This window comes from Equus przewalskii, chromosome 10 (genome assembly GCF_037783145.1).
Source record: "Equus przewalskii isolate Varuska chromosome 10, EquPr2, whole genome shotgun sequence".
Taxonomy (NCBI): domain Eukaryota; kingdom Metazoa; phylum Chordata; class Mammalia; order Perissodactyla; family Equidae; genus Equus; species Equus przewalskii.
Window position 1 is genome coordinate 30,383,776 of NC_091840.1, and position 25,308 is coordinate 30,409,083.

At 43.2% G+C, this 25,308-nt stretch overlaps 1 protein-coding gene across 8 annotated transcripts in view; it reads left to right on the forward strand.

Annotated features, from left to right (window-relative positions):
* PCTP (phosphatidylcholine transfer protein) overlaps positions 1-22,751 on the forward strand; it is a 38,046-nt gene extending 15,295 nt beyond the window's left edge. For 6 of the 8 annotated variants that reach the window (XM_070560759.1, XM_070560762.1, XM_070560765.1 and 3 more), the window contains 5 exons: positions 12,951-13,068; positions 15,929-16,008; positions 19,021-19,192; positions 20,109-20,176; positions 21,503-22,751. In XM_070560759.1, coding sequence (XP_070416860.1) covers positions 12,951-13,068; positions 15,929-16,008; positions 19,021-19,192; positions 20,109-20,176; positions 21,503-21,568 — 504 coding nt within the window. In that variant the 3' untranslated portion in view covers positions 21,569-22,751. Of the gene's footprint in view, positions 1-11,913; positions 12,155-12,950; positions 13,069-15,928; positions 16,009-19,020; positions 19,193-20,108; positions 20,177-21,502 lie in introns of those variants that run through there. The other 2 variants (XM_070560760.1, XM_070560761.1) reach the window with 2 other exon arrangements.
* Positions 22,752-25,308: the final 2,557 nt, after the last annotated feature.

The window sequence follows — 25,308 nt, forward strand, 5'->3', positions numbered from 1 at the left end:
CTTGGCTTCTTATGTTTTTAAATCTAAATGTCTGTCACTGTGAGAGGGGACTGCCCATATTGTGTCTTTGTCTTTTCATAGATCTAATCAAAGAGTTTGGTGAGAGCAGACAGTTCTGTCCCAGGGACTGTTCTTTCTATGCTGTTGAACTACTGAAATACTTAGAGCCTGGCATCACTGGGGAACCTCTGTGTTTAGCCAGCTGGGCTGAGAGAAAGTTTGGCCTTTAGGAGGGAGGCACAGATTCCTTCCTATAAGGACAGATTTTCCTCAACAGGTGAGAAGCTTCCACAGCCCTTCCCACAAGTGGGATCATAATCCACTTTGCATGCTGAGCTTCTTTACTTCAGGATTACAAGACTATTCTGCCCCCTTCTTCCACCCTTTACCTCTCTGCTAAGGGAGGAGTAGTTACCAGTGTGATTGATAGGACAATTATTGAACCCAGGACACTTATTGAGCCATATTTTAGTAGTGGGCAGGGCCACCATGTCTTAGAGCTGAGACCCATGTGTGGCATTCCTCTACTTCCTGCCACAGACCAAGGCCAGCACTCTCTCCCTCTCTTCTTTTCCTCTCCCTGAGCATACAACTGGATAGATACGTTAGAGCCTCAGTTCTCCCTCTCCTTACTTCTCTCAGGATGAGCATGTGGTATGAGGCAGTATGAGAATGCTGGGCCCAAGATTGAGATTTGGGAGAATGAGGGAGAGGGGTGGGTAGGACCCTTCACTTCTGTCACCAGGTATAAAGCAAAGCTTCATGCTTTCACCCTGTTTTTCATCCCATCCCTGCATGGAGTTTACAGAAGGTAGCTATTCATAAAGCAAAACTCTGCTGTTCTTTGGGCCTTGGGAACCCTTTGAGAGAAGAGGTGACTTGTAAGGAAGCATTTGGACCTTCTGGATCCTTGGACATAATATCATTCCAATATCTGGGTGAACCAGGAACTGAATCAGGGGCAATTCCAAATGGAAGATGGTTCTTGCCTGGTCTTCCAACCTGCTGTTGACATCAGAGTTACCACCTATGGGTGGAAGGAGAAGTCTAGGAGACTCTCCCATAGGAATAGTTTGTAATTCCTCAAGCTCACCATTCCCTGACATTATTTTGGGAGGCTATTTTACCCTTCAGGGAAATTATGCAAATGAAGATGTTCTTATAAGAAAGGGAGAATTCATGTAAATATGAAACTTTGAATTTTAGCCTGGGACTTTTAATGTGTTTTGAAGACACAGAAAAGCTTATAGATATATAACACTACCTTATCTTGCCATTTAATTTAGGATAGATATGTTTCCATAGCTACCTTTGGGTTCTCTGAATGTACCCTAGTGAAAAGATCACTCCAGAACATTTGCTCATGTTTTCATTCAAGTGGTCTTTCAGGACCTGTTGTGTGCCTGGCATTGTGCTAAGCCCTGGGGATACCTGATGAATAAGACAAAGTTCATACTTTCAAGAAGCTTTAAGACAATGAAACAGGCCCTTTTTCTGTTATGTAGATATGAGTTTCTGACCTATATGACTTTTTTCTCCTTGAAAATCTTCTTTTAACATTTTTTCTGGAGTAAGACTGCTGCTGCTGAATTCCTTCAGTTTTTAAAAATTTTTTTTCACTTCAATAAATTTTATTTGCCAAAAACCACACTAAAAAGTTGAATTTTATATATTTCTTTTTTTTTAAATTTTTTTAAAATTTTTTTTATTGAGTTATTGATAGGTTACAATCTTGTGAAATTTCAATTGTACATTAATGTTTGTCAGTCATGTTGTAGGTGCACCACTTCACCCTTTGTGCCCACCCCCCACCCCACATTTCCCCTGGTATCCACTAAACTGTTCTTAGTCCATAATTTTAAATTCCTCATATGAGTGGAGTCATACACAGATTATCTTTCTCTCGCTGGCTTATTTCACTTAACATAATTCTCTCAAGGTCCGTCCATGTTATTGCAAATGGAATGATTTTGTTCTGTTTTGCAGCTGAGTAGTATTCCATTGTATATATGTACCACATCTTCTTTATCCATTCGTCTGTTGCTGAACACTTAGGTTGCTTCCACGTCTTGGCTATTGTAAACAGTGCTGCAATAAACATTGGGGTGCATAGGACTTTTGGGATTGCTGACTTCAAGTTCTTTGGATAAATACCCAGTAGTGGGATGGCTGGATCGTATGGTAGTTCTATTTTTAATTTTTTGAGGAATCTCCGTACTGTTTTCCATAGTGGCTGCACCAGTTTGCATTCCCACCAGCAGTGTATGAGGGTTCCTTTTTCTCCGCAACCTCTCCAACATTTGTTGCTATTATTTTTAGGTATTTTCGTCATTCTAATGGGTGTAAGGTGATATCTTAGTGTAGTTTTGATTTGCATTTCCCTGATGATCAGCGATGATGAGCATCTTTTCATGTGCCTATTGGCCATCCGTATATCTTCTTTGGAGAAATGTCTGTTCATGTCTCCAGCCCATTTTTTGATTGGGTTGTTTGATGTTTTGTTGTTGAGTTGCGAGAGTTCTTTATATATTATGGATATTAAGCCTTTGTCAGATATATGACTTGCAAATATTTTTTCCCAGTTAGTGGGTTGTTTTTTTGTTTCAATCCTGTTTTCATTTGCCTTGAAGAAGCTCTTTAATCTGATGAAGTCCCACTTGTTTATTCTTTCTATTGTTTCCCTTCTCTGAGAAGGCATGGTATCCGAAAAGATCCTTTTAATACTGATGTCAAAGAGTGTACTGCCTACGTTTTCTTCCAGAAGCCTTATGGTTTCAGGTCTCACCTTTAGGTCTTTAATCCATTTTGAGTTTATTTTGGTGAATGGTGAAAAAGAATGGTCAATTTTCATTCTTTTACATGTGGCTTTCCAGTTTTCCCAGCACCGTTTGTTGAAAAGACTTTCTTTTCTCCATTGTATGCCCTCAGCTCCTTTGTCAAAGATAAGCTGTCCATAGATGTGTGGTTTTATTTCTGGGCTTTCAATTCTGTTCCATTGATCTGTGCACCTGTTTTTGTACCAGTACCATGCTGTTTTGATTACTGTAGCTTTGTAGTATGTTTTGAAGTCAGGGATTGTGATGCCTCCCGTTTTGTTCTTTTTTCTCAGGATTGCTTTAGAAATTCGGGGTCTTTTGTTGCCCCATATGAATTTTAGGATTCTTTGTTCTAATTCTGTAAAGAATGTCATTGGGATTCTGATTGGGATGGCGTTGAATCTGTAGATTGCTTTAGGTAGAATGGACATTTTAACTATGTTTATTCTTCCAATCCATGTACATGGAATGTCTTTCCATCTCCTTATGTCATCATCCAATTCTCTCAGAAAGGCCTTGTAATTTTCATTATATAGGTCCTTCACTTCCTTAGTTAAATTTACCCCAAGGTATTTTATTCTTTTTGTTGCGATTGTGAATGGTATTGTATTCTTGAGTTCTTTTTCTGTTGGTTCATTACTGGAGTATAGAAATACTACTGATTTATGCAAATTGATTTTATACCCTGCAACTTTGCTGTAGTTGTTGATTACTTCTAACAGTTTTCCAATGGATTCCAATGGATTCTTGGGGTTTTCTATGTATAAGATCATGTCGTCTGCAAACAGCGAGAGTTTCACTTCTTCCCTCCCTATTTGGATTCCTTTTATTCCTTTTTCTTGCCTGATTGCTCTGGCCAGGACCTCCAGTACTATGTTAAATAAGAGTGGTGATAGAGGGCATCCTTGTCTCATTCCTGTTTTCAGGGGGATGGGGTTCAGTTTTTGCCCATTGAGTATGATGTTGGCTATGGGTTTGTCGTATATGGCCTTTATTATGTTGAGGTAGTTTCCTTCTATGCCCATTTTGTTCAGAGTTTTTATCATAAATGGCTGTTGGATCTTGTCAAATGCCTTCTCTGCCTCTATTGAGATGATCATGTGGTTTTTATTCCTCAGTTTGTTGATGTGGTGTATCACGTTGATTGATTTGCGGATGTTGAACCATCCCTGTGTCCCTGGTATGAATCCCACCTGATCCTGATGTATGATTCTTTTGATGAATTGCTGAATTCTGGTTGCCAAAATTTTGTTTAGAATTTTTGCATCTATGTTCATCAGTGATATTGGCCTGTAGTTCTCTTTTTCTGTGGTGTCCTTGTCAGGTTTTGGTATCAGCGTGATGTTGGCCTCATAGAATGTGTTAGGAAGTGTTCCATCTTCCCTAATTTTTTGGAATAGCTTGAAAAGGATAGGTATTAAATCCTCTCTGAAAGTTTGGTAGAATTCCCCAGGAAAGCCATCTGGTCCTGGGGTTTTATTCTTTGGGATGTTTTTGATTGCTGTTTCAATCTCTTTCCTTGTGATTGGTCTGTTCAAATTGTCTGCCTCTTCTTGAGTGAGCTTTGGGAGATTGTAGGAGTCCAAGAATTTATCCATTTCCTCTAGGTTATCCATTCTGTTGGCATATAGTTTTTTGTAGTATTCTCTTATAATCTGTTGTATTTCTGCAGAGTCTGTTGTTATTTCTCCTCGCTTATTTCTGATTTTGTTTATTTGAGCTTTCTCCCTTTTTTTCTTTGTAAGTCTGGCTAGTGGTTTGTCAATTTTATTTATCTTCTCAAAAAACCAGCTCTTTGTCTCATTGATCCTTTCTACTGCCTTTTTCGTTTCAATAGTATTTATTTCTGCTCTGATTTTTATTATTTCTCTCTTTCTGCTGACTTTGGGCTTCATTTGTTCTTTTCTCTAGTTCAGTTAGGTGTGCTTTAAGGTTGCTTATTTGGGATTTTTCTTGTTTGTTAAGATGTGCCTGTATTGCAATGAATTTTCCTCTTAATACAGCTTTTGCTGTATCCCATATGAGTTGGTATGGCATGCTATCATTTTCATTTGTTTCCAGGTATTTTTTTATTTCTTCTTTAATTTCTTCAATGATCCATTGCTTGTTCAGTGGTGTGTTGTTTAGTCTCCACATCTTTGTGCCTTTCTCAGCTTTTTTCTTGTAATTAATTTCTAGCCTTATAGCACTATGATCTGAGAAGATGCTTGTTATTATCTCAATTTTTTTAAATTTGTAGAGGCTTGCCTTGTTTCCCAACATATGGTCTATCCTAGAGAATGTTCCATGTGCACTTGAGAAGAATGTGTATTCAGCTCTTTCAGGGTGGAGTGATCTATATATGTCTATTAAGTCCAATTGTTTTAGTTTTTCATTTAGCTCCACTATTTCCTTGTTGATTTTCTGTCTGGATGATCTGTCCATTGATGTGAGTGGGGTGTTGAGGTCCCCTACTATTATTGTGTTGTTTTTAACATCTTCCTTTAGGTCTGTTAATAGTTGCTTTATGAATCTTGGTGCTCCTGTGTTGGGTGCATAGATATTTATAAGCGTTATTTCTTCTTGATGAAGTGTGCCTTTGATCATTATATATTGTCCCTCTGTGTCTCTCTTTACCTGTCTTATTTTGAAATCCACTTGGTCTGATATGAGAATTGCAACACCTGCCTTTTTTTCCTTGCTATTTGCTTGAAGTATTGTCCTCCACCCCTTCACCCTGAGTCTGTGTTTGTCCTTGGGGCTGAGGTGTGTTTCCTGGAGGCAACAAATTGTTGGATCGTGTTCTTTAATCCATTTTGCCACTCTGTGTCTTTTTATTGGAGAGTTCAATCCATTTACATTGAGAGTGATTTTTGATGCATGTGGACTTAATGCTGTTAATCTGTCGCTCATTATCTTGTTTTCCTGTGTTTCTTTTCCTGTGTGCTTTAGACTACCCATTCAATACTGCAATTTCTTATGCTGGGTTTCTTAGATTTTTCCTTACTTATGATTTGTGACTCTGTTCTGTACTTTATTTTAGTGTCTACCTTGAAGTTTGTATTTAGAATCTCATGTATAATATAGTCTGTTCTCTGGTGGTCTCTTACCTCGTTGACCAATACTGATTTAGACCCTTTGCTCTTCCCCTCCTAAATAATTATTTTCATTTTTTATTCCAACTCGTCTTATTCATTTGTAGTTAGAGTGCTAAGATCGTCCTTGTTTTGGTAGTTTCCTTACCTTTACCCTAATGCTATAATTGAATATTTGCTATCCTGTTCTGGTTCTATCTATCGGTCTCCCTAGTCTGTGGATTGTGTCCCCTTTCTCCCTTTTTTCTGTTTTCAAGTATGAGAGCCTTCTTGAGGATTTCTTGTAATGGAGGGCTTTTAGTTACAAATTCCCTTAACTTTTGTTTGTCTGGAAAAGATTTAATTTCTCCCTCATATCTGAAGGAAATTCTTGCTGGATAGAGTGTTCTTGGCTGAAGGTTTTTATCCTTTAAAGCTTTGAATATATCACTCCATTCTCTCCTAGCTTGTAGGGTTTCTGTAGAGAAATCTGCTGACAGTCTGATAGGGGCTCCTTTATAGGTTATTCTCTTTTTTTTCCTTACTTCCCTGAGTATTCTCTCCTTATCATTCCTATTTGCCAACTTTACTACTATGTGCCTTGCAGTAGGTCTTTTTACATTGACAAATCTAGGAGATCTAAAATCCTCCTCTACACACATTTCTCCATTGATCCCTAGATTTGGGAAGTTCTCTTCAATAATTTCGTTAAGCACACTTTCTGCTCCATTTTCCTTTTCCATATTCTCGGGAATTCCTATGATCCTTATGTTCTTACTCCTCATTGAATCCATTATCTCTCGGAGATTCTCCTCATTTTTTTAAATTCTTAGTTCTCTTTCTTCCTCTGTCTGGCGCCATTCAGCCTGTCTATCCTCGATTATGCTAATTTTCTCCTCTATGTTGTCTACATGGGCATTCAGGGAATCCGTATTCTGTTTTATCTGGTCCATTGTGTTTTTCATCTCAAGTAATTCTGTTTGATTCTTCTTTATGATTTCAATCTCTTTTGTGAAGTAACTCCAGAACTCGGCTTGTTTCTCTATCTTTCTCTCTACCTCATTGAGTTTTTTGATTATAGCTGCTCTGAATTCGTTATCACTTAGTTTACCTAATTCCAAGTCCTCAGGACTTAATTCTGGTTTTTATTGTTTTCCTTCTGGTCTGGGGCTTTTATAAATTGCTGGATGGTAGACTGGATGGTAGAGGAGTGGTTTTTTTTCTCATGGTGGTAGAATTCAGTTGCAGTTACAGCCTGTCACCACTAGATGGGGGTCGAGAGTGGCGTGTTAGCTCTCCGCCTTGGGGCAAGATGGCTGCGCCCACTGGCTTTGCCGGGGCGGGGGGGGGGGGGGGGGGGGGCGGGGGGGCTGTTACTCACACGTGCCGGTCTGGGTTCAGATCAGTTCTGTTCTCTGGTCTCCCAAGGCCCTTGATTCATGGGGTCCCCGCAGATGGAAGCTTTCCCCCCATCAGCAGGTGTCCAGTGAATCAGTGGCAGGAGTCCTGGATGATCCCCCGGTCCCGCGGCCCCTGCCCCACTCCTTCCCGACTGGCACCGCAGCGATCACAGACTCTAGGGGAGGGAGCGATGTTCTCTCCTATCGTTCCAGCGCCTTGGAAGGTGTAAGCAAGGTTTATGATCTCCACCTTCTTGGTATTGTAGGTCTCTAATGAGCTGGCATTATGTTTATTCTCTGAAATTCAGTTCTTCCAATCTTTTGTTGTATTTTGGAGGGGAGAGAATCCCGGGTCAGCTCACCCCGCCATTTTGCTCCGCCAACAAAAAATCGAATTTTATATATTTCTTGAGGAAGTAAGGATGGTTAGAAACACAACCCTAATTTTCTCCGGTTTATCATATCTGGAGCTAGAACTACGTGATAGTGGGGAAAAAGTCTGTATTTAGAGTTTAGATACATACATTTCCTTTGTGAGAGATTTTCTCACGTGTAGGTGTTAAATACAGCATTCTAGATTCTGCTCTATTCTTTGGTCTGAATTCCTTCAGTTTTTATTTGTCTGAAAAGTTTTTATTTCTCCTTCACTTTTGATGGACAGTTTTATTGGATATAGAATTCTAGGTCAGTGGCTTTTTTCTTTCAATATATTATGTATTTTACTCCACTTTCTTTTTGCATGAATTGTTTCTGACGAGATGTCTGCTGTAATTCTCATCCTTGTTCCTCTGTAAGTAAAGTGGTCCCCTCTTCCCCCACAGCTTCTTTCAAGATTTTCTCTTTTCCTTTGTTTTCCTGAGTTTGAGTGTGATATATTTAAAATGTTTTGGTATTTATCCTGTATGGTGTGCTCAGGGTTGGCAGGTTTGATTTGAAGAGTGGTCTGAGCTTAAATGGTAAACCCCAATGTAATTCAAATTAAAATATAAATATATTTGGGGCTTGTGCCACGAAGATTCTTCTCTTATATGTATAATTGCAATATAACTCTATAGTAATTCAGAGTTTTCCTGGGTTGTGTGTTTTGGAAGTGGTGGTCGCAATAGTCTCAAGCAAGGATCATCATACTTTTTCCATAAAGGGCCAAATAGTAAATATTTTAGGCTTTGTGGACCAAGAGGCAAAATGGAGGATATTATGTAGGTACTTATCTAACCATTTAAAAATGTAAAGACTCTTCTTAGCTTATGGACTGTTCAAAAATAGCCAGCATTACTGATTTGGCAACCCCTGGTCTAAAGTATAGTTTTTATGCTTAATTGCTTTGTCATTTTAGGATTTATGAGCCTATGACCCTAGCTGAGTCTCAGTTTCCTCATCTCTAAACCAGAGATAATTTCTGTTCTTCCAAATTTGTACGGGGATCCAATGAGAGGATACATTTTGAAGCACCTAGTAAGTTAAATGGTGTGTTGTTGTGAGCTATAGCTGGGTATAGATATCCCAATATACCCATCACAGGCCTGGTTTATACCTGTTGTCCAGGTGAAAATTTTCCCAACACCTCGTCCCCTCTCAGAAGTGTACCAGTTGGAATGATAAATTATATGGTCACTCTAGCTAGAGACATATGCACTCCAGACAGTTTATGACTTGTCTAACGAGATGTTTGGAGAGGTCAGTGGCAATTTGGAGGCAGTACCCTAGACTGTGAACTCGACTGTCAGATCACTGCTTCAAGTCCAGGTTCTGCCATCATTATTTGTCTGACTTGGGATGAGTTTCATAACCTCATTTTTTAATTTTAACAGCTTTACTGAGGTATCATTTATACACCATAAAATTCACTCATTTTAAGTGTAGAATTCAATGATTTTTAGTAAATTTGTGGAATTATGCAACCTTCACTACCATCTAATTTTGGGACATTGTGTTACCCCCAAAAGATACCTCTTGCCTGTTCACAGTCACTCCCTGTTCTCAGACAACAACTGATCTGCTTCCTGTCTCTGTAGATCTGCCTTTTCTGTATATTTCTCAGAACTTCTACAAACCTCAGTTTCCTTGTCTGAAGAATGGGTTTACTGATGGTGCAGACCTCGTATTATCATTGTGTGGATTAGGTGGAATAACACATGTAAAGTATTAGCCCAGTGACTGGTATGCAGTAGGCACTCAATAAGTATTAGCTATCCTTATTATTTTACCTAGCTGTCTGCAATCCTAAGGGATCGGACCTACCATGTTTTCATAGAGAGATCCAAAATAGTAAAGCAGATTTAGTCAACATCTTTCTGCACCGTCTAGATACACACTTCCCAGTGGCAGTGCAGCTTGGACTCCTGCCGTTAGAAGTGACTCTCTTTGGTGAAAAATGCTCACTTTTCAGACAATCTGAGTCTGTTACTTGCCCCAGATAGGCTGTAGTTGGACAGCTTCCACAGTTGTAGATTACGGAGGCTACTGTCCCCTGAGGAATGGAAATGAACTCTTCAGTGAGAGGCAAAGAAAATTCAGTGCACACTCAAGGGTGCCTTTACAGGATTAGAGAAATGTGATTCATCAAGGCTGTCTTTGTGGTGTGCAGATAAACACCATACATCGAAGAGAATGAGGAATGCCTTCCTCCGGTCAGGTGGGGTAGGTAGGAGGAATGGGGGTCCTGCCAGGGATTACTCCTCTGTGAGAACTACAAATGTCAAATGCAAACATTATGACATTTTGACATTTCTCATATGTAAACATGTTAGCTCTTGCAGAATTTATTCTGCTTAGGACAAATAAGTGCACTATTGGCAGTGAAGTTTCTCAAAATCTTTTAACCCTATGAATGCAATTGCAAAGAAATTGCACGTTTTCTTAACTACATTTGAATCACCATTGCTAAGAAATATAACAGCTTGGTGTTTAGACAAGTTAGCCAGCATAACAGACCATCTCAAAAATTAATGATATTAGTAGCAAATTGCTGAACCACGCCTCCATCCCCGCCTACATTTCTTCATTTATAAAGTGGAGATGAAATGCTGACTTCACAGGATTTTTGTGGTCATTAATCGCCAAGCACAGTGCCCAGCTTCAAGCAAGTATTCCCTCGATGTTAATTTCCCTAAAAATATGCATTATGTTGGAGTTTTGAAAACTCAGTTCTTTAATCTGGAAAAAGATCATCATACCTATCTTATTAATGAAAATGATACCTAATAGTTACTAAGTACTTATTATGTACCAGGTACCACGGTAAGAACTTTAGATGGATTATCTAATATGATCTTCATAGATATTCCCTTAGGCAGAAACTCTGGTAGACCCATGTTCCCCTGGATCACAGGACTCAAGTAACATTTTGTCAGGAAGCGTGACTAGTATCAATTAGGATTGCTTTTAGCTGCAATAACAGAAAACTGGACTGACAGTGACTTAAACAACCAGGGATTTATTTCTCTCACCTAACAAGTAGTTCAGAGATCAACAGTTGCTGGCATTGGTTTCGCTGCTCGATGATGCCAGTGAAACTCTTTGAGTATTTTTTTTCCTGCCTTCCCATGTTTGTTACCTCTTCACCACAAAGTAGCTGCTGCAACTCCAAACATCCATGTTCAAAACTGGAAGGAGGTGTTATATGGCTCCCTCTACCTGCATAGGAGACCAGGAAAGTTACTAACCGTGCACATTGCATAGGGCTTCTCTTAGCAAGAAAGAATGGAACATGTGCTATACCAAATCTTCTGTTTCTTCTGGTAATTGTATTCTACACAAGATACGGACTGACTCTCTACAATCAAACAATACTTTTACTATCTGAAGTGTACGAAATGAAATGTCCTATAAATGGACTTTGAAGTATGCAGCATGTTTTATTATCAATTTTTATGATTTATCAATTTGTCATTTGATGGTTGGACACCCTTCGCATAAAGTCACATACTTGTACAGCTGGAAAATCCTTATGAATTCAATTTCAACTTTACCTTCCATTGCTTTCCAGGTACTTTCACATACATCTGAAATTCCTAACCTGGGATATATTTATCCTTGGGTTATGCCACCTGAGCCAGGAGACCTTGAAGTCTGAGAATCTCTAGAAAGATTCACCATGTTTACTCCTTGACTTCACATAAGTCCCTGGCATGGTGTTTAAGAAGATGGCTCGATTCATGTTCGATTAGCCAATTACATTGCATTAGCACATGGAAGAATGAGTCCATCTAAAAGCTTCATTTTTGTTTGTTTGCCTTTGCATTGAAACTAATCTAAGAGCCATTGGTTTCATCCTAATAATAAAGCCTTTAGGCAAGGTGAAGGTCAGGAATAGTTATTTGCCTTTGAACAGAGAGTGAGATGTGTAGTGTGGCCAACTCTAGCCCAGAGCCCTTACAGACAGGGATGGGGCTTAACGTGAAAACGAGGGAATTCTCTTGTTGTATTTTGGAATCTAGAAATGGTCTTCTTATGCATAAAAGGGACTCATATGATTTGAAGCTGGTGTTCTTTTCCCCTTTTCATTCCTTTATACACGAGTCCTTTTTATAACAAAGAAGCAGTTATTGAAAAATTCTGTCTTGGAATTGACACAACAATGTGTTGGGTTTCATTATGCCCTGTGGATAACTAAAATAGTTATCTGTCCTCTGAATGCTAGCTGCCTATATGACACCCCTACTTCAGTGTTCAGTAAGCATCTCAAACTCAACTTGCTCAAAGTAGAACTCTTGATTACTCCACACCCCACAAATCTCCTCTCCCCAAGTTTTCTCTATCTTAGAAAATGGAGCTCTCATCTACCTGGTTGTTAAGCAAAGGTTTTAACCGTTATCCTCATTCCTTTGCTTTCTCTTTCCCCACAGCCTATCTGTCAGCACTTCCTGTTGGCTTTACTTCCAAAGTATGTCCCTAAATCACTGACTTCTCTCCATCACTATCGTTACCTCCCTTCTTGAGTCACCATCATGTCTTATCTGGACTGGTCTTCTAAACCATCTCCTTGCTCCATTATGATCTATTTTCTGACAAAACAGCAAGAATCATCTTTTTAAAATCATTCTCCTATTTAAAGCCATCCCCTGTTTAAAGTCATGTATTAGTTTTCCATAGCAGTTAGGACAAAATCTTTACCCCTTACCCTGGTTTGCAAAGCCCTTTGGGGCCTGGCCTCCCCTACCTCTCTGACCTCAGCTCCTACCACTCTCCCTCATCCACAGTCTCCAGACCCCTGACTTTCTATTCTTTGAGCATTCTAATCCACCAACCTGGGGGCCTTCCCCCCGCAGGAAGGGGCTTTGCTATCTTCCCATGGCTGGCTCCTTCTAATATTTAGAACAACATGTTCTGATAAATGTTATCCCTCATAGAGGCCTTTCCTGACCACCTGATTATGTAGGATGCCACCCCTCTGCCCCCTGCCCCAAAGCAGGCAGCATTTATGACACAACCCTTCTTATATCCTATTCAGCTTACCTGGATAGTGTTTATAGATATCACCACCATCAATTCCTACAGTCAAATGTAAAGCCCAGGAGAGCTGGGGACTCATCTGTTTTTTCACCATTGTGTTACCAAGACCATAGAGGAGGCGCTCAATAAATGGTGTTGCATGAGCAGCTGTTTTTCGTATGCGTGTAATCCAGCTGTCTCTCAACTTGGGAATCAATAGATTGTTTCTACCTGTTCTGATTTTACAGGACACTAGAGTTTATAAGTATAAAGTCTTTGGAACTCTGAAGAATTGCCCACCGGCTTTACTGACAGATGTCTATATGGACCTAGACTACAGAAAACAGTGGGACCAAAATGTTGAAGGTGAGTCACTCCTACTATTTTCAAAAAATCAATTAGAGGGGCCAGCCCAGTCGCACAGCAGTTAAGTTTGCATGTTCCACTTTGGTGGCCTGGTGTTTGCCTGTTCTGATCCAGGATGCGGACATGGCACTGTTTGTCAAGCCATGCTGTGGCAGGCGTCCCGCATATAAAATAGGGGAAGATGGACACAGATGTTAGCTCATGGCCAGTCTTCCTCAGCAAAAAAAAAAAAAAGGAGGAGGATTAGCAGCAGTTGTTATCTCAGGGCTAATCTCCCTCAAAAAAAAAAATCAGTTAGAAAGTAGAGTCTATTGTTACTTATTCTAGCCAGTAGAAAGCAACAGGTTTAATTTCTACTATATTATGTTTCATTTTTCATTTGGCAAGAAAGTCTTAAGTGCTGGGCTGACATGTTCTTTTGCTCCTCCTAGGACTTGCTCCTTGCATACTCTTAGAGCTACTCTCCAGTTTGCTCTGAGGGCTAATTTGTTCTCACTGTAAGTTTGTTATCGTCCCATACACCCAGCTCCTCGTGGAAGGCTTCTTGGAGGAGGTGGTGTCCAAGCTTTGTTTTATAAAAGTTTATGAAACATAATACTTTAAACTATTAATCTATTGTAAAACATAAAAGTTTATAAGAAAAGTTTATAAAACAAAGTTTTATAAACAACAGGAATACATGTATGCGAGGAGGGGAGAGGGTGTGGGGATGAATGGTATAAAGGCGTTCGAGGCCCAGGAAACAGCATGAGTAAGGTGAGGAAGGCACGAAACAGCATGATATGTTCGAACACTGTGAGCAGGTTGTTGTTGCTGGTTTGTTGGGTAGCAGACTCTGGAGCTGGGGTGGGAGGAGTGTCCAGATCCCAGGGCCCAGCCTGGCCACCAGGCTACAGTTAGATTTCACCCTCTAAGTGATGGAGCGGTATGAAAGGCATAAAATAGGGGATCCCTCTGCCACTTAGAGCTGGAGTGGCCTCTGCCCTCTCCATCACAGTGGAATAGAACTATGGAGCCAGCCCAGGGGAACGTGAACTGGAGACCCTGGCTATAGTCAGGACTCTAGGTTGCAAGTCGCAAAAAGCTAACAAATGCCATGTAAGAAGAGGAAAAAGAATTTATTTGTTCATGACATTGAAAACTCCATGTTTCTGGCTTCCAGGACAGCTGCATCTAATAGCTAAATAACTTCTCCATCTTGACTCTGTTTTCTCCTGTGTTGACCTAATTTTCAGGCAGATTCTTAGGTCATGGCAAAGGTGGCCACCAGAAGATCCAAGCTTATATTCTAGCCATAAAGGAACAGGAACGAGAATTCCACTTTCATATTAGTGGCAGCCACAGTCCCAGCTTTGGCTCTCAGCGCCTCAGCATGGATCATGTGCTCATTACCTGTGGACGTATGTCATCGTTTTGGGTCGCTTAGTGTTTTCCAATATCTTTCCTATCTGGGGGAATTGTGATGCTTATCCATGCAAGGGAGAAGCCAGACGTTCACTGTCCCAGGCTCCCTAGCAGCCATGGTTCAGTCTTGGGATATAGACGTTGAGAATAAGGCACTCAAGTGGCTTTAGTTTGGGAGAAAGCAACGTGAGGAAGTGGGCAACATGCAAAATCCATTTTCCGGTGACGGTCACAGCGAAGGCATCTGACCTTGGGGGAAACAGTGGCAGAGCCTCTGATGTTCAGTACGCAGCATCAGCAGTTCACGCTGTGGTGTCTGGTCCAGTGGCAGCAGCAGTTTGGCTTCTCTGGAACAATCCTGAGGTTCTAAGCTTAACTCTGGTCCTCCTAGATATTCTGTGAGCTATCTGAGAGCCTTTACTAAGCCACTTTTTGGCTTCAACTTTTTAGAGTGGCAAGCTAAGACCCTGGCCAGATGTACCCTCCCTGAGCTAATCACCATGGGCATGTCATGCTCGTTTGCCCAGCTCTGCAATTCGGGTCGAGTCAGTCTTGCTTAAACCACAAGAAGGATGGGATGGGTGATGTCCTGAAGGAGAATTAAGATGCTGGTCCAGAAGGGGAGAGTCAATATTAGGCATGCAAAAGCAACAGATGTCCCCTCCTTTCCTTCCTTTCAAGGGCTGTCTTCAGCCTCATGTGGCACCAATGGGCTGGCCAGCTCTTTAATCCATGGTCTGCTTCTGATAGATTTTCTTTGAAAAGCTGAATTAAGTAATACATTTCCCGCATCAACATCTCCTCAAGGGACTCTCTTGGTTTCTTTAGCAGCCTTGGCAGGGCTCCTTCTCTAAGTACTTAGAAGCTTACTGCACAGCTTGGGGTCAGAGGGTGCGCATGTCATTGAATTCCTTTGCTGTCTCCCTCCAAGAGCTGGCTGCTAACCCCTCCAAGGGTTAGCCACAGTTATGCCACTTTCTAGCTGTTTAGGAAGGACACTGCCCTCTCTGGGACCTTGATCTCCCTGCTGAACACACTAGACTGGGTGACTCGGTCCCAGGCTAGCTGTAATGTGTCAGGAAAACTAAAGAAGGAAGAAAGTTCTCAAAAGCAAAACTATTTGTACCCTAGTGACATCTGGTGGTTACTCTGATTAAAAACCCCAGAATTTGTTTTTGGATGCCTGATTTTGTTTCATTACATTCTCTCTGAAAATCTTTTTTGTGATACACGATGGACACATTTGGGTTCTTTTATTTTTGCTATATTTTTATATTTTCTAGACTCTGCCTTCGGGCAAGAAGCTTTCAGTGGTAATTAATCTGTCTGACTTCTAGAATTTTGTGTCTCATGACTTAGTGGTTTTTTATACCCTACGGTGTCATCATATCTAGGCTTCTTTTTAACTGAAGCCAAAGAGGCTTCCAGATACATTACCTTCTTTTATTCTCCTTAGAACTCTATGAAAGAGAATGCAACGGACAGACCGTAGTCTACTGGCAAGTGAAGTGCCCTATGCTCAAGTCCAACAGAGATGTATCCTTTCCCAAGTTCACCGCTACTCGCCTTTCTAAGTGTTTCTGTGCCCTTGGCCCATCGCCCAATGATGGCATGTCCAGCAGGCATGGCAACATTGTCTTTGATTCTGCAGAAGCATCTGCTGAAGCTGTTGCATCGTGTGTGGCTTTCAGAGACCTCAGAGCCTGCTTTCTGGGCCTGACAACGTGGAACATCCTGCAATTGTGGTCACTGGAGGGCAGCTCCTACTTTCCTGAGAAGTTTTCTAGGGCTTGAAGTTGTTGGGCCACAGAATTGGGGACCTGGAAAGAACTTTTTATAAGGAATGTTTAATATGCTCCTTCAAGCTATAGAGGAGAAAGGGGGGGACCCAGAGAGGTAAAGTGACAGAAGCGTTCATACAGGTGGTTAGTGACTGAGAGGGGAACTCAGGCTCCCACATTTCCAGCTCCCCCATCTCACTTCCTGTTTCATTGACCCCACAGTGGTCCCTCCTTGACTCTTGGCTCTGGATTCTGGGTGTATGTTTCTTCCCCTCAGTTTCCTCATTTATGAGACAAAGCAGTTGAATGGGATGTGGGGAGCTTTTGCTGGCGCTCCAAGGTTCCAGGAAGCCTGCTCAGGACCAGCCTGGGAGGGTGGGATGGGAATTTGCTGGGTGGGCAGATGGGGGTAGGATGACCGATAGGCAAGTTTTTGACTCCTTCAGCGTCCTCGTCAATGGCAGCAGCTAAGTATTTTACATCCTGAATGGAACAAAGGATCTGTGGACTTAAAGAAAGTTCGGAAACCACTGAAGTAAATGATTGTGGGGATCTTTCCTAGCTCTAACGTTCCACAAGTCTCTATGTTCCTCAGTAATCTTTCTCTAGAAAGAGAGGGAGCATGTGAGTGTGTTTTCTGTGTATGGTTTTTGTGTTTTTGTGTCTAAATATATGTGTGTACCCTGGCCCCATCTAGATTGTAAACTCCATAAGAGTTTATTCCTTGGCACAGTTCCCACATACTACTAAATATTTTGTATACACATGGTATATATTTCAACAAATCATGTATTACTTAATCCCTTGGATTTTATGTGATTTTCTCTAATCCTGCCAACAACTGTGCAAAGTAGGCATCATTTCACAGTTAAGGAAACTGAGGCAAAGGGACATTCAGAACTATGCTCAGGTTCATACAGCTAGTGGGTGACAGAGGCAGGTTCGGGACTGCAGGTCTGGCTGTCCCAGAGATGGTGATCTTGACCGGGGCACAATCCACTGCTCTGACCTCACAGTGACACTGCTGGGTAGGTATTCCCAGGAGTGGACACCTGGGGCTCCTTGAAGTCCTATTTTATTGGCTCTCCAATGGCATGCAATCCCATAATGAGTTTCTTGGTCTTTGTATAGGCACATATGTCTCTCCAATAAGGGTTGATAAATTTTTGATGACAGAGAATAATGCCGTGGAAAAAACCATTAGTTTTGGAGCAAAAGATCCCAGGGTGAGTGTGAACACATTCCCTGGTTTGCTGTGTGACCTTGGATATATGGCCCTTCACTTCTCTGGGCCTCAGTAAACTGGTGGTTCTCCAGTCATAGGCTTTATGGCACGCTTGACCTTACAACCACAAAGAACACTGCCAACTTTTAGTTGACATATCAAGTTAAATTTTCCTCAATGGAGCATCACGTGATCACTGACACATGAGCTGAGCAAGTTGTGGGAGAGAGTGGGACAATATTTGCTGTGAGGAAAAAGTAAAAGGCTTGGGAGAGAGGAAAGCCAGGGCCAAAGCAACATCGTTTCTTCCCTAAGACATTTAAGAACTTCACTCATCAGTATGCAGAGAGCAGCACCAATGGCCATCCTGCAGGGTACCTGAGGGAGGGTGGGACAACTGTGGGTGCCGATGAGACGCTGAGGTGGGATGGGGTTGTCGTTGTGGCTGCTATAGTGGGAGTAATTGTCTTATACTTAGACTGATTTTTTGATGGATTTGGGCTTTTCATTCCTTCTAGTGTGGAAATCTAAAATTCTACCATTTGAGAGTATAATGTATACATTTCAGAGTTGAGCCCTGTCCAGTTATGAAAGCCTGGCTAGGTTTTGGAGCCAGATCGGGGTTCAAATTCAGGTTCCATCACTTCAGCTGGGCTGTGGGATCTCTGGTGAGTCCCTTTACCTCTCTGAGCCTCAATTTTGTCACCTGGAAGATGGAGATACTTACACCAGACTCAGCAGGGACTTTCTCAGGATCAAGACTGATGCTATCTTAAAGCACATGATGCTTATGACATAGAAAGGGCTCGGTGAGTGGCGACTCTTACTGTTTCTTAGAATTTAATGATCTTCCTTGAATCGTGCCATAGATATAATGGTTGTTCTGTGTTCGTTGAGATGAAATGGCTTTGTTATTCTTGGTGAACCAGTGTTAACCCAGAGAGGACTTCTGCCTCTAGATATTCAGGTACTCATAGATTTCCTGTGATCACCAGGTGTGAGTAAGATTGCTCAACCATCCTCTGTGCATAGAGGTCTCTAATTAGAGCTCTGGGGGAGGGCAGGACGAGAAGAAATGACTCCATTGTTTATTAACTGCTTCTTCTGCTCCAATGTTTCCCTAATGCCCCCACAAGGCTGCCTGCTGGGCAGTGTTGCTCCCTGTTCCTACATAGGGAAACAGCCTCAGAAAGGTTGAGTAACTAAGCCAGGATCTCACAGCAGATTAGTGAGCAATCCTCTGAGATCTCATAGTGCCTTCCTGGAGACGGGAGTGGTTTCCCTGCCTAATGAAAAGCTTGAAAGCATGAGAGAATCCTGCACAGGAGGTGAAGCGTGCTCTCAGATGAGAATACCGGGTGGCATGAGGCACAATCTTGCAGTGCATTTGGGGAGACAGGGCAGGTAAGTGAAGTAACAGCGCCAGGGAGCCAGAGCCAAGTGGGAGGAACTGAGTCACCTCCCTTGTCTTCAGCTTGTGGGGCTTTCCTTCTGCCTGTCTGAAATGCTGGCGTGGATGTCATGCCTTGACCAGTGGTACAGTATGTCTACGTCCGGGAGCGGCGAGATCTGGATGTGGAAGGGCGGAAGGTCTTCGTGGTCCTGGCCCAGAGCATCTCCCATTCGCAGTTTCCCGAGCGGTCTGGTGTGGTCCGGGTGACGCAGTGCGAGCATAGATTGGCGATCACAAGTGATGGCAGGAATGGGAGCAAAGGTAAAAACCAGACCATGTGGGTGGAGGGTCAGGGTCAGGGTCACGCAGGTGAAGGCCGTGCTGATTGCGAGGCACGTACAGTGCACGCAGCTTGCCCCCTGAGGTCAGAGAATGGGCATGGGTGCAAAACAGACGGGCTCCACAGCTGGGGAGAGACTCACTTCACCCCCAGACACTGGGCTACAGAGCGAGGTGGGTGTCTAACTCTGACTCAGTGCATTCTGCACTGACTCTTTGTTGTCCAGGTGCAATCAGCGCATTCAAGTAAACCAGAGGTTTGGAAATTCGCGTCAGGCTGGTCCTGTGGCTCATACGCCAGCCCTGGGGGTGGGCAAGAGGGCCGGCAGGACTGTCTGTGTGGCTGCAGCTCCCAATTGGCAGAAACCCAGACGCTCAGGCCCTGCCTGCCTTGAGTTCCAGTACAGGGAGAAAAGCTGTGGGCAGACAGCGGCCTGCAGCCAGCTGCTCCACTGGAATGAATGTGGCCTTGCGTCTGAGGCGACATCTGAACCGTAGTTCTGAGGCTCGTAGATCTAGCACCTTGGACATGTCACCTGGCTTTTCCGAGGCTCCACTTTATCATTTATAAACTGGGATTATAATTGGAATTTTACCAATTCTTTAGGATTGTTAGGATAAGTAGTAGAGAAAAAATGAAATGAGAGACTATCTCCTAGTGTCTAGCACTTGCCAGGTGTTTAATAAATCGCAGCAAGATGTGCCTGTGGCTGTTTTCAAAAATGTTTATATAGAAATATCCCATAGGACAAGGCAGGGGAGAGGACTCACCTGAATCACGTGTTCCCTCCGTCCTTACTTTCTGGGCCTGAATATGAAGGAGGAAGCTTCGCGGGGCTCATTGCTGTGTCCTTCTCTTTTTTCTTCCTTCTGAATTGTCCTTTCTTTTCCCCTCTAGTTTTCATGTATTACTTTGATAACCTGCGTGTCCAGATTCCGACCTGGCTCCTTAAGAGGGCTCTCAAGGTGAGATCTCAGAGGCGGGAGGGGACGTGCGTGTGACAAATGTTGACTCAGCCCGTGGGGCTGTCAGGCTAGAGACTCGCTGTCTCAGGCCTAATGAGGCTCTTTTATGAGGTGGCTTGGTTGAGTGACTACGGTTAGAACTGGGGTTGCCAACTCCCAGGACAGAGGCTGGGACAAAAGACAAAGAATCATTAGCTGGAATGCCAGTCCCTGCCTGCTGGCGCCCGCCAGGGTCACTCAGTGGAACGTCAGGACAATAGCTTGCTCCTTGTAGGAACAACGGTACCCCTGGATCCTGTATCGGCTTTGAGGGGAGTAAGACAGGCCGACCTGGCTCAAGAGACCACCAGACGTGGCCAAGCCTGGGGCAGCCTCCAGTTTTGTTATTGTTGTTTTGTTTTTCTGTAAGGAGAGGGAACCGCCTAGATCACTAGAGACAGCCTGGGAGCCTGGCTTCATGGGGACCATTCAGCCTGCTTTTACGTGTCCTACTTACTGGCTGGAGGGCTCAACAGCTTCCCCAGGAGAGGAAAAGTTCCTAAACTTTGAGTCAAACAAATGTGATTTTGAATGTTGGCCCTGCCACTGACTGTGTGTAGCCTAGGGAAGCCTTTGATCTTTTCCCTTTTTAAAATGGAGGTAGAGGGGCCGGCCCTGTGGCCGAATGCTTATGGCTCCACTTTGATGGCCTTGGTTTGCAGGTTCGGGTCCCAGGCCCTGAAGTACTCTACTCATCAGCCATGCTGTGGCAGCATCCCACATACGAAGTATGGAAGATGGGTACAGATGTTAGCTCAGGGCTAATGTTCCTCAAGCAAAAAAAAAACATACGGAGGTGGATATTACCTACCCCATGGAATAGGAGTAAATAAGACGATGTTTCGGGAGATTCTAGCTCAATGCTCAACACTAGCTAAATAATAGTATAGCCTATCTCTTGTCCCTGAGTCCTTACCATTTCCTAATTCTGTAAAGCAGGACTTTTCTCCTGTTTCTTGGAAGAGTCAAACAACCCAGACCTACCCAATCTCCTGTGTTTTCTTTTTCTTTTCAAGAAACAGTGTCTCAGAAATGTCTTAGCTTTTCACTAGCAAAAGCCAAAATATAAGGCAGTGTCTTGTAACCATAGCCCCTGCCGGGTAGTCTCCCCGACGCCCTGGGTCTTAGCTTTTGCCATTATCTGTGGCAACGTTCAGCTGGAATCCGGTCAGAGGCCCTACTGTCTGTTATTCCCAGAGCCATCTCTGTTTACCTTTTGCCACATGCCCCAGAATCAAGAGTGATTGCTGTGAGGACAGAGGAGTGACGGTGTCCTTTGCTTTGCAGAATGGAGTGCCTGAGTTCTTGAACAACCTAGAGAAAGCCTGTAGGAACTACCCCAGGAGATACTAAGGAAGAGGATTGGGAACCTCGTGCCATGGAATGATGTCTCTGAAGTGCCACAACCCATGGATGCTTAGCATTCTTTTTGGCTTTCTGCCTGCACACTCTCCGGCACATCGTCTCTGAGCGTGTTTGCCCCACGCCCGGCTCCCCTGTCTGCTTCCCTTCCCAGTGTCCCCACTCCGGGCCCACGACCTTCTTCCACTATGGAATATGGGTCAGATTAGGGAAAGCTTTGTGTGTTTATTTTTAAAAAGGAAGGTCCTCATTAAGGAACACAGTCATTCCATTGTGTCATTTTAGGGGGATGGGTGGGTGGAGAAAGGACAACAAAACATAAGAATGACTGAGCCTGGCCAGCTGGCTCCTCCAAGACTGTGATTTCTTACAGCCCAGGAGGGGCTGCTGGAAGTTGCATTCGCTTCAGTCGCCTCTGAGTGCACCCAGGCTGGAGGACACGTGCTGCTGCCCGTTTGCTTTGGGGACTTGATTGGCCGGGCTTGAGGTGATAATGCAGCGAGTCTCTCCCCCTCCTGCTCCTGGAGGCTCACTAGCTGTTTTGATACCAAACCATCTTGAAAACATTGCAGGCCTGACAGAGCACATAATGTGATCACCGTTTTTTCTCATCATCCACTTCTGGGTTTTTCTCTTTCCCATATGACACTGGGGAAGGGCTGTGCATACCCCACCAGCTCTGCCTTTGACTGGAAACTGAGGCATCAAGATGGCTCAGGCAGTTATCCAAAGCCAGGATGCTTTGAGCACAGCATTGTGATGAAGTGTCTATATGCAGTAAGATGAGTTTGCCTTCTAGAATGTTTGGAGATGGGGAAGGGACAATAGTTCACAGCCAGGGAAATATTAATTCGTGGCTTGGTTGACTGCACCTTTTTCTCAGGAATTCTACCTAAGTTGTCTACCTCTTCTACCACCAAAAGAATTCTAGTTTCCTCTGTTTTCTCCTGGATTTTTGCAGGGCAAGATATTCTGTGGCCAAAGCCACAGCCTTGATGATCTCAGGGAACAATTTTAATCACCTGTGTGATGGTACCCAACCTTGATTAGTGGGCACAGAAATTCAGGATGTAATGATAGAAGCAGGGTATTTGTTAATGGGATAACTCAGACTATGTGTTTTCTCTCTGCGAAGGAAAGTGTGTTGAATAGCAAATAAATACAGAATGACTTATGCTTGTCTTGTGTGCTGCTTCCCTCCTACCTTGTTCCTTTTGTGAGAATGAATCAGTCTCTTGGGTTTACAAGTCACATCCAACCTAACTCATGGACTTGAACATAAAAAGAATTTGGGGCTCACTTCCATGCAAGGCCAGGTATAGAGTGGCCTCAGGTAGGGGTTGATATAGGTGCTCAAACTGACGTTAGAATTCAGCTCTCTTTTTCTTCAAGTTATCTTTGTTGTTGGGTTGTGTTGGTGGCAGGGTTGCTGCTAACAGCAAAAGGTAGGCCTGCATCTTCCCTGGTTCACGCCAATAAAAGAAAAAGAGAAAAAAAAAGAAGACGGCATTCCTCTCCAGTAGATGCCGCACCATCCCATGATTCCCTCTAACCCATGTGTCCATCCCTGCCCCACTCTTGTGGTTACATCGATAGAATTATGCAAATAAGCAAACGCCTCATAAATTTATCCTTGAAATGTCATTATGTAGCTGGAATTTAATTTTAGATAAACTAAACCTAAATTTCCCATGTTACGGAGATCAATCTGAAATTTTACATAGAGGGTCATTGAACAAAAGCACTAACATTAGAGTCTTTGAGCAGAGAATCAACACGAATGGTGTCATGCAAACTAGATCTTTAAACAGTGTTTGATAATTTGCTAAGAACTCTGAGAATACGAAGCACACTGAGTTTTTAGTTAGGCAGTTAGAAAAAAAGTCCCATAGTTTGCTATGATTAGTAGAGTTATGACTCTGACATTTCCACTTGCTCATTTGGAGAAGACAGTTGGTCCTACATAGTGCTGAAACAGGAGGCTCTGCGGGAAACCGAGAGCCACGGAGGAGCTGACGTAGATGCCAGAGGTGCAAAAAATAGAGAGCTCGTGCTGTCGAGGCCGCGCTGATTTCTCAGGGCCAGCCCTTCTGCAGGGGCTGGATGTAGCATTTGGAATTTGAAAGTTGTAGATATCTTGTCATTCCTCTAGCACTTTGTTTTGCTTCTTTTTCCCATGTCTGTCTCTCCGGATAGACACTAACATCTTTGTGGATAGAAACAGTGATTTCCCTTTGCTTACTGCCCATCAGGGTGGCAGGTAGTAGGCACTAAAATGAGTGACTGAGTGATTTACAGAAGATGGACCCGCTGACACGCCCAGAGGCTAAACCCATCTAGATATAGAGGGTTAATCTGAGTACCTTAAAGAATAATGTAATAATTATTGAATAATTGAATTCAAGCCAAATTATTTCCCAAGTCCTCATTTTTGGGGGTTCTGGATTCCTCCAGTTCCCACTGATCCTTCCTTGAAAGTATTAAGGTCCCTTCTTTGTTAAGGGGTGGCCTCGCTAGTGTGGCTGCGGGTGATATTTTAATGTTACGGAAATGGCGCAGTCTGAACTGAGTCCAGCTGAGATTAGTCAGGATTTCAGGATTTTAATGACAAAAGTAGCACGACTGTCAGTGCTCAATTTTTTCCACAGGCGAATTATTCACCCCGCATAACAATTCAAAGTTAATGACCACCTTGGAACTGAGGTGTTCCAGCCCAGGGTCACTTCCTTGAAAATGTTCCTATTTCACAGTGAGAGTCCTGGCCCGGCTCCCTGGCTGAGATTCCTCACCCAGAATCCCCATCTCTAATGCCTGCCCTTCACACCTCCTGCTTCCCAGCTGGATTTGGGAGAGACAAGCAGGAAGAGCCCATTCGGTTCTCGTGTTTCTGGTAGTACCACCCAGTCGGCTCAGAGAATTATCTTTAAAGGGCTTGAGACATGTATTCGCCTAGCAGACATTTCTCAAGAGTCTGGAGTCCATCCAGCAAGGGGATCAACATGGTGGTTCCTGGATGAAAGAGAAGGCTTGGTGCCTGCCCTCAAGGAGCTTATGTTCTGGTGAAGAAGATACAGTGGACAAGCTGTTGAAAGGGTGATGAGTTTTGAGAAAGGACAAGTAAAGGGTAGTAGAGGCTGTAGAACGGGGGCACTAACAAAGTCTGAGGGGTCAAGGGAGAACATGTTGGAATTGGCTGGGTGACGGCTGGGGAAGAAAACCGTTACACACGGAAGGAAATATTTGCACAAAACCCCTCAGGCAGGAGAGCCAGTCATGGCTGAGGAAACTGTAAAACAGAAACTACCAAAGGCCAGTATGGCTGGAGCAATGTGAGTGAAGGAGGGGCATCTCAGACATGGCTGAAGAGGTAGCTAGTCAGGCCATGGGAGAGCCTGGGAGCCATGGCAAGGAGTTTGGGCTTTAAACCCAGAGCACCAATAGCTTGGAAGGATTTTAGGCCAACAAGTGACCTGATCAGATTTATTCATTCTGGATAGCTGCCCATTTTTCCCTGTGGTCCTCCGCCATCTCCAGCAGTCCCTGCAACATTGTCCTGGGGGTCCTAGCCAAGGTGCTTTAAGCCTTGTCACTCTGAATCCTCGCCCCCATCGGGCAGCATGCCGAGTAACTATCACCCAAATCCAGTTTCCAAAGTGGAGCGTCAGCCTCTGAAGTTCAACAGGAGTAGAAGAGGGGCAGGGAACATCCATGCACACCCCTCCATCTGTCCC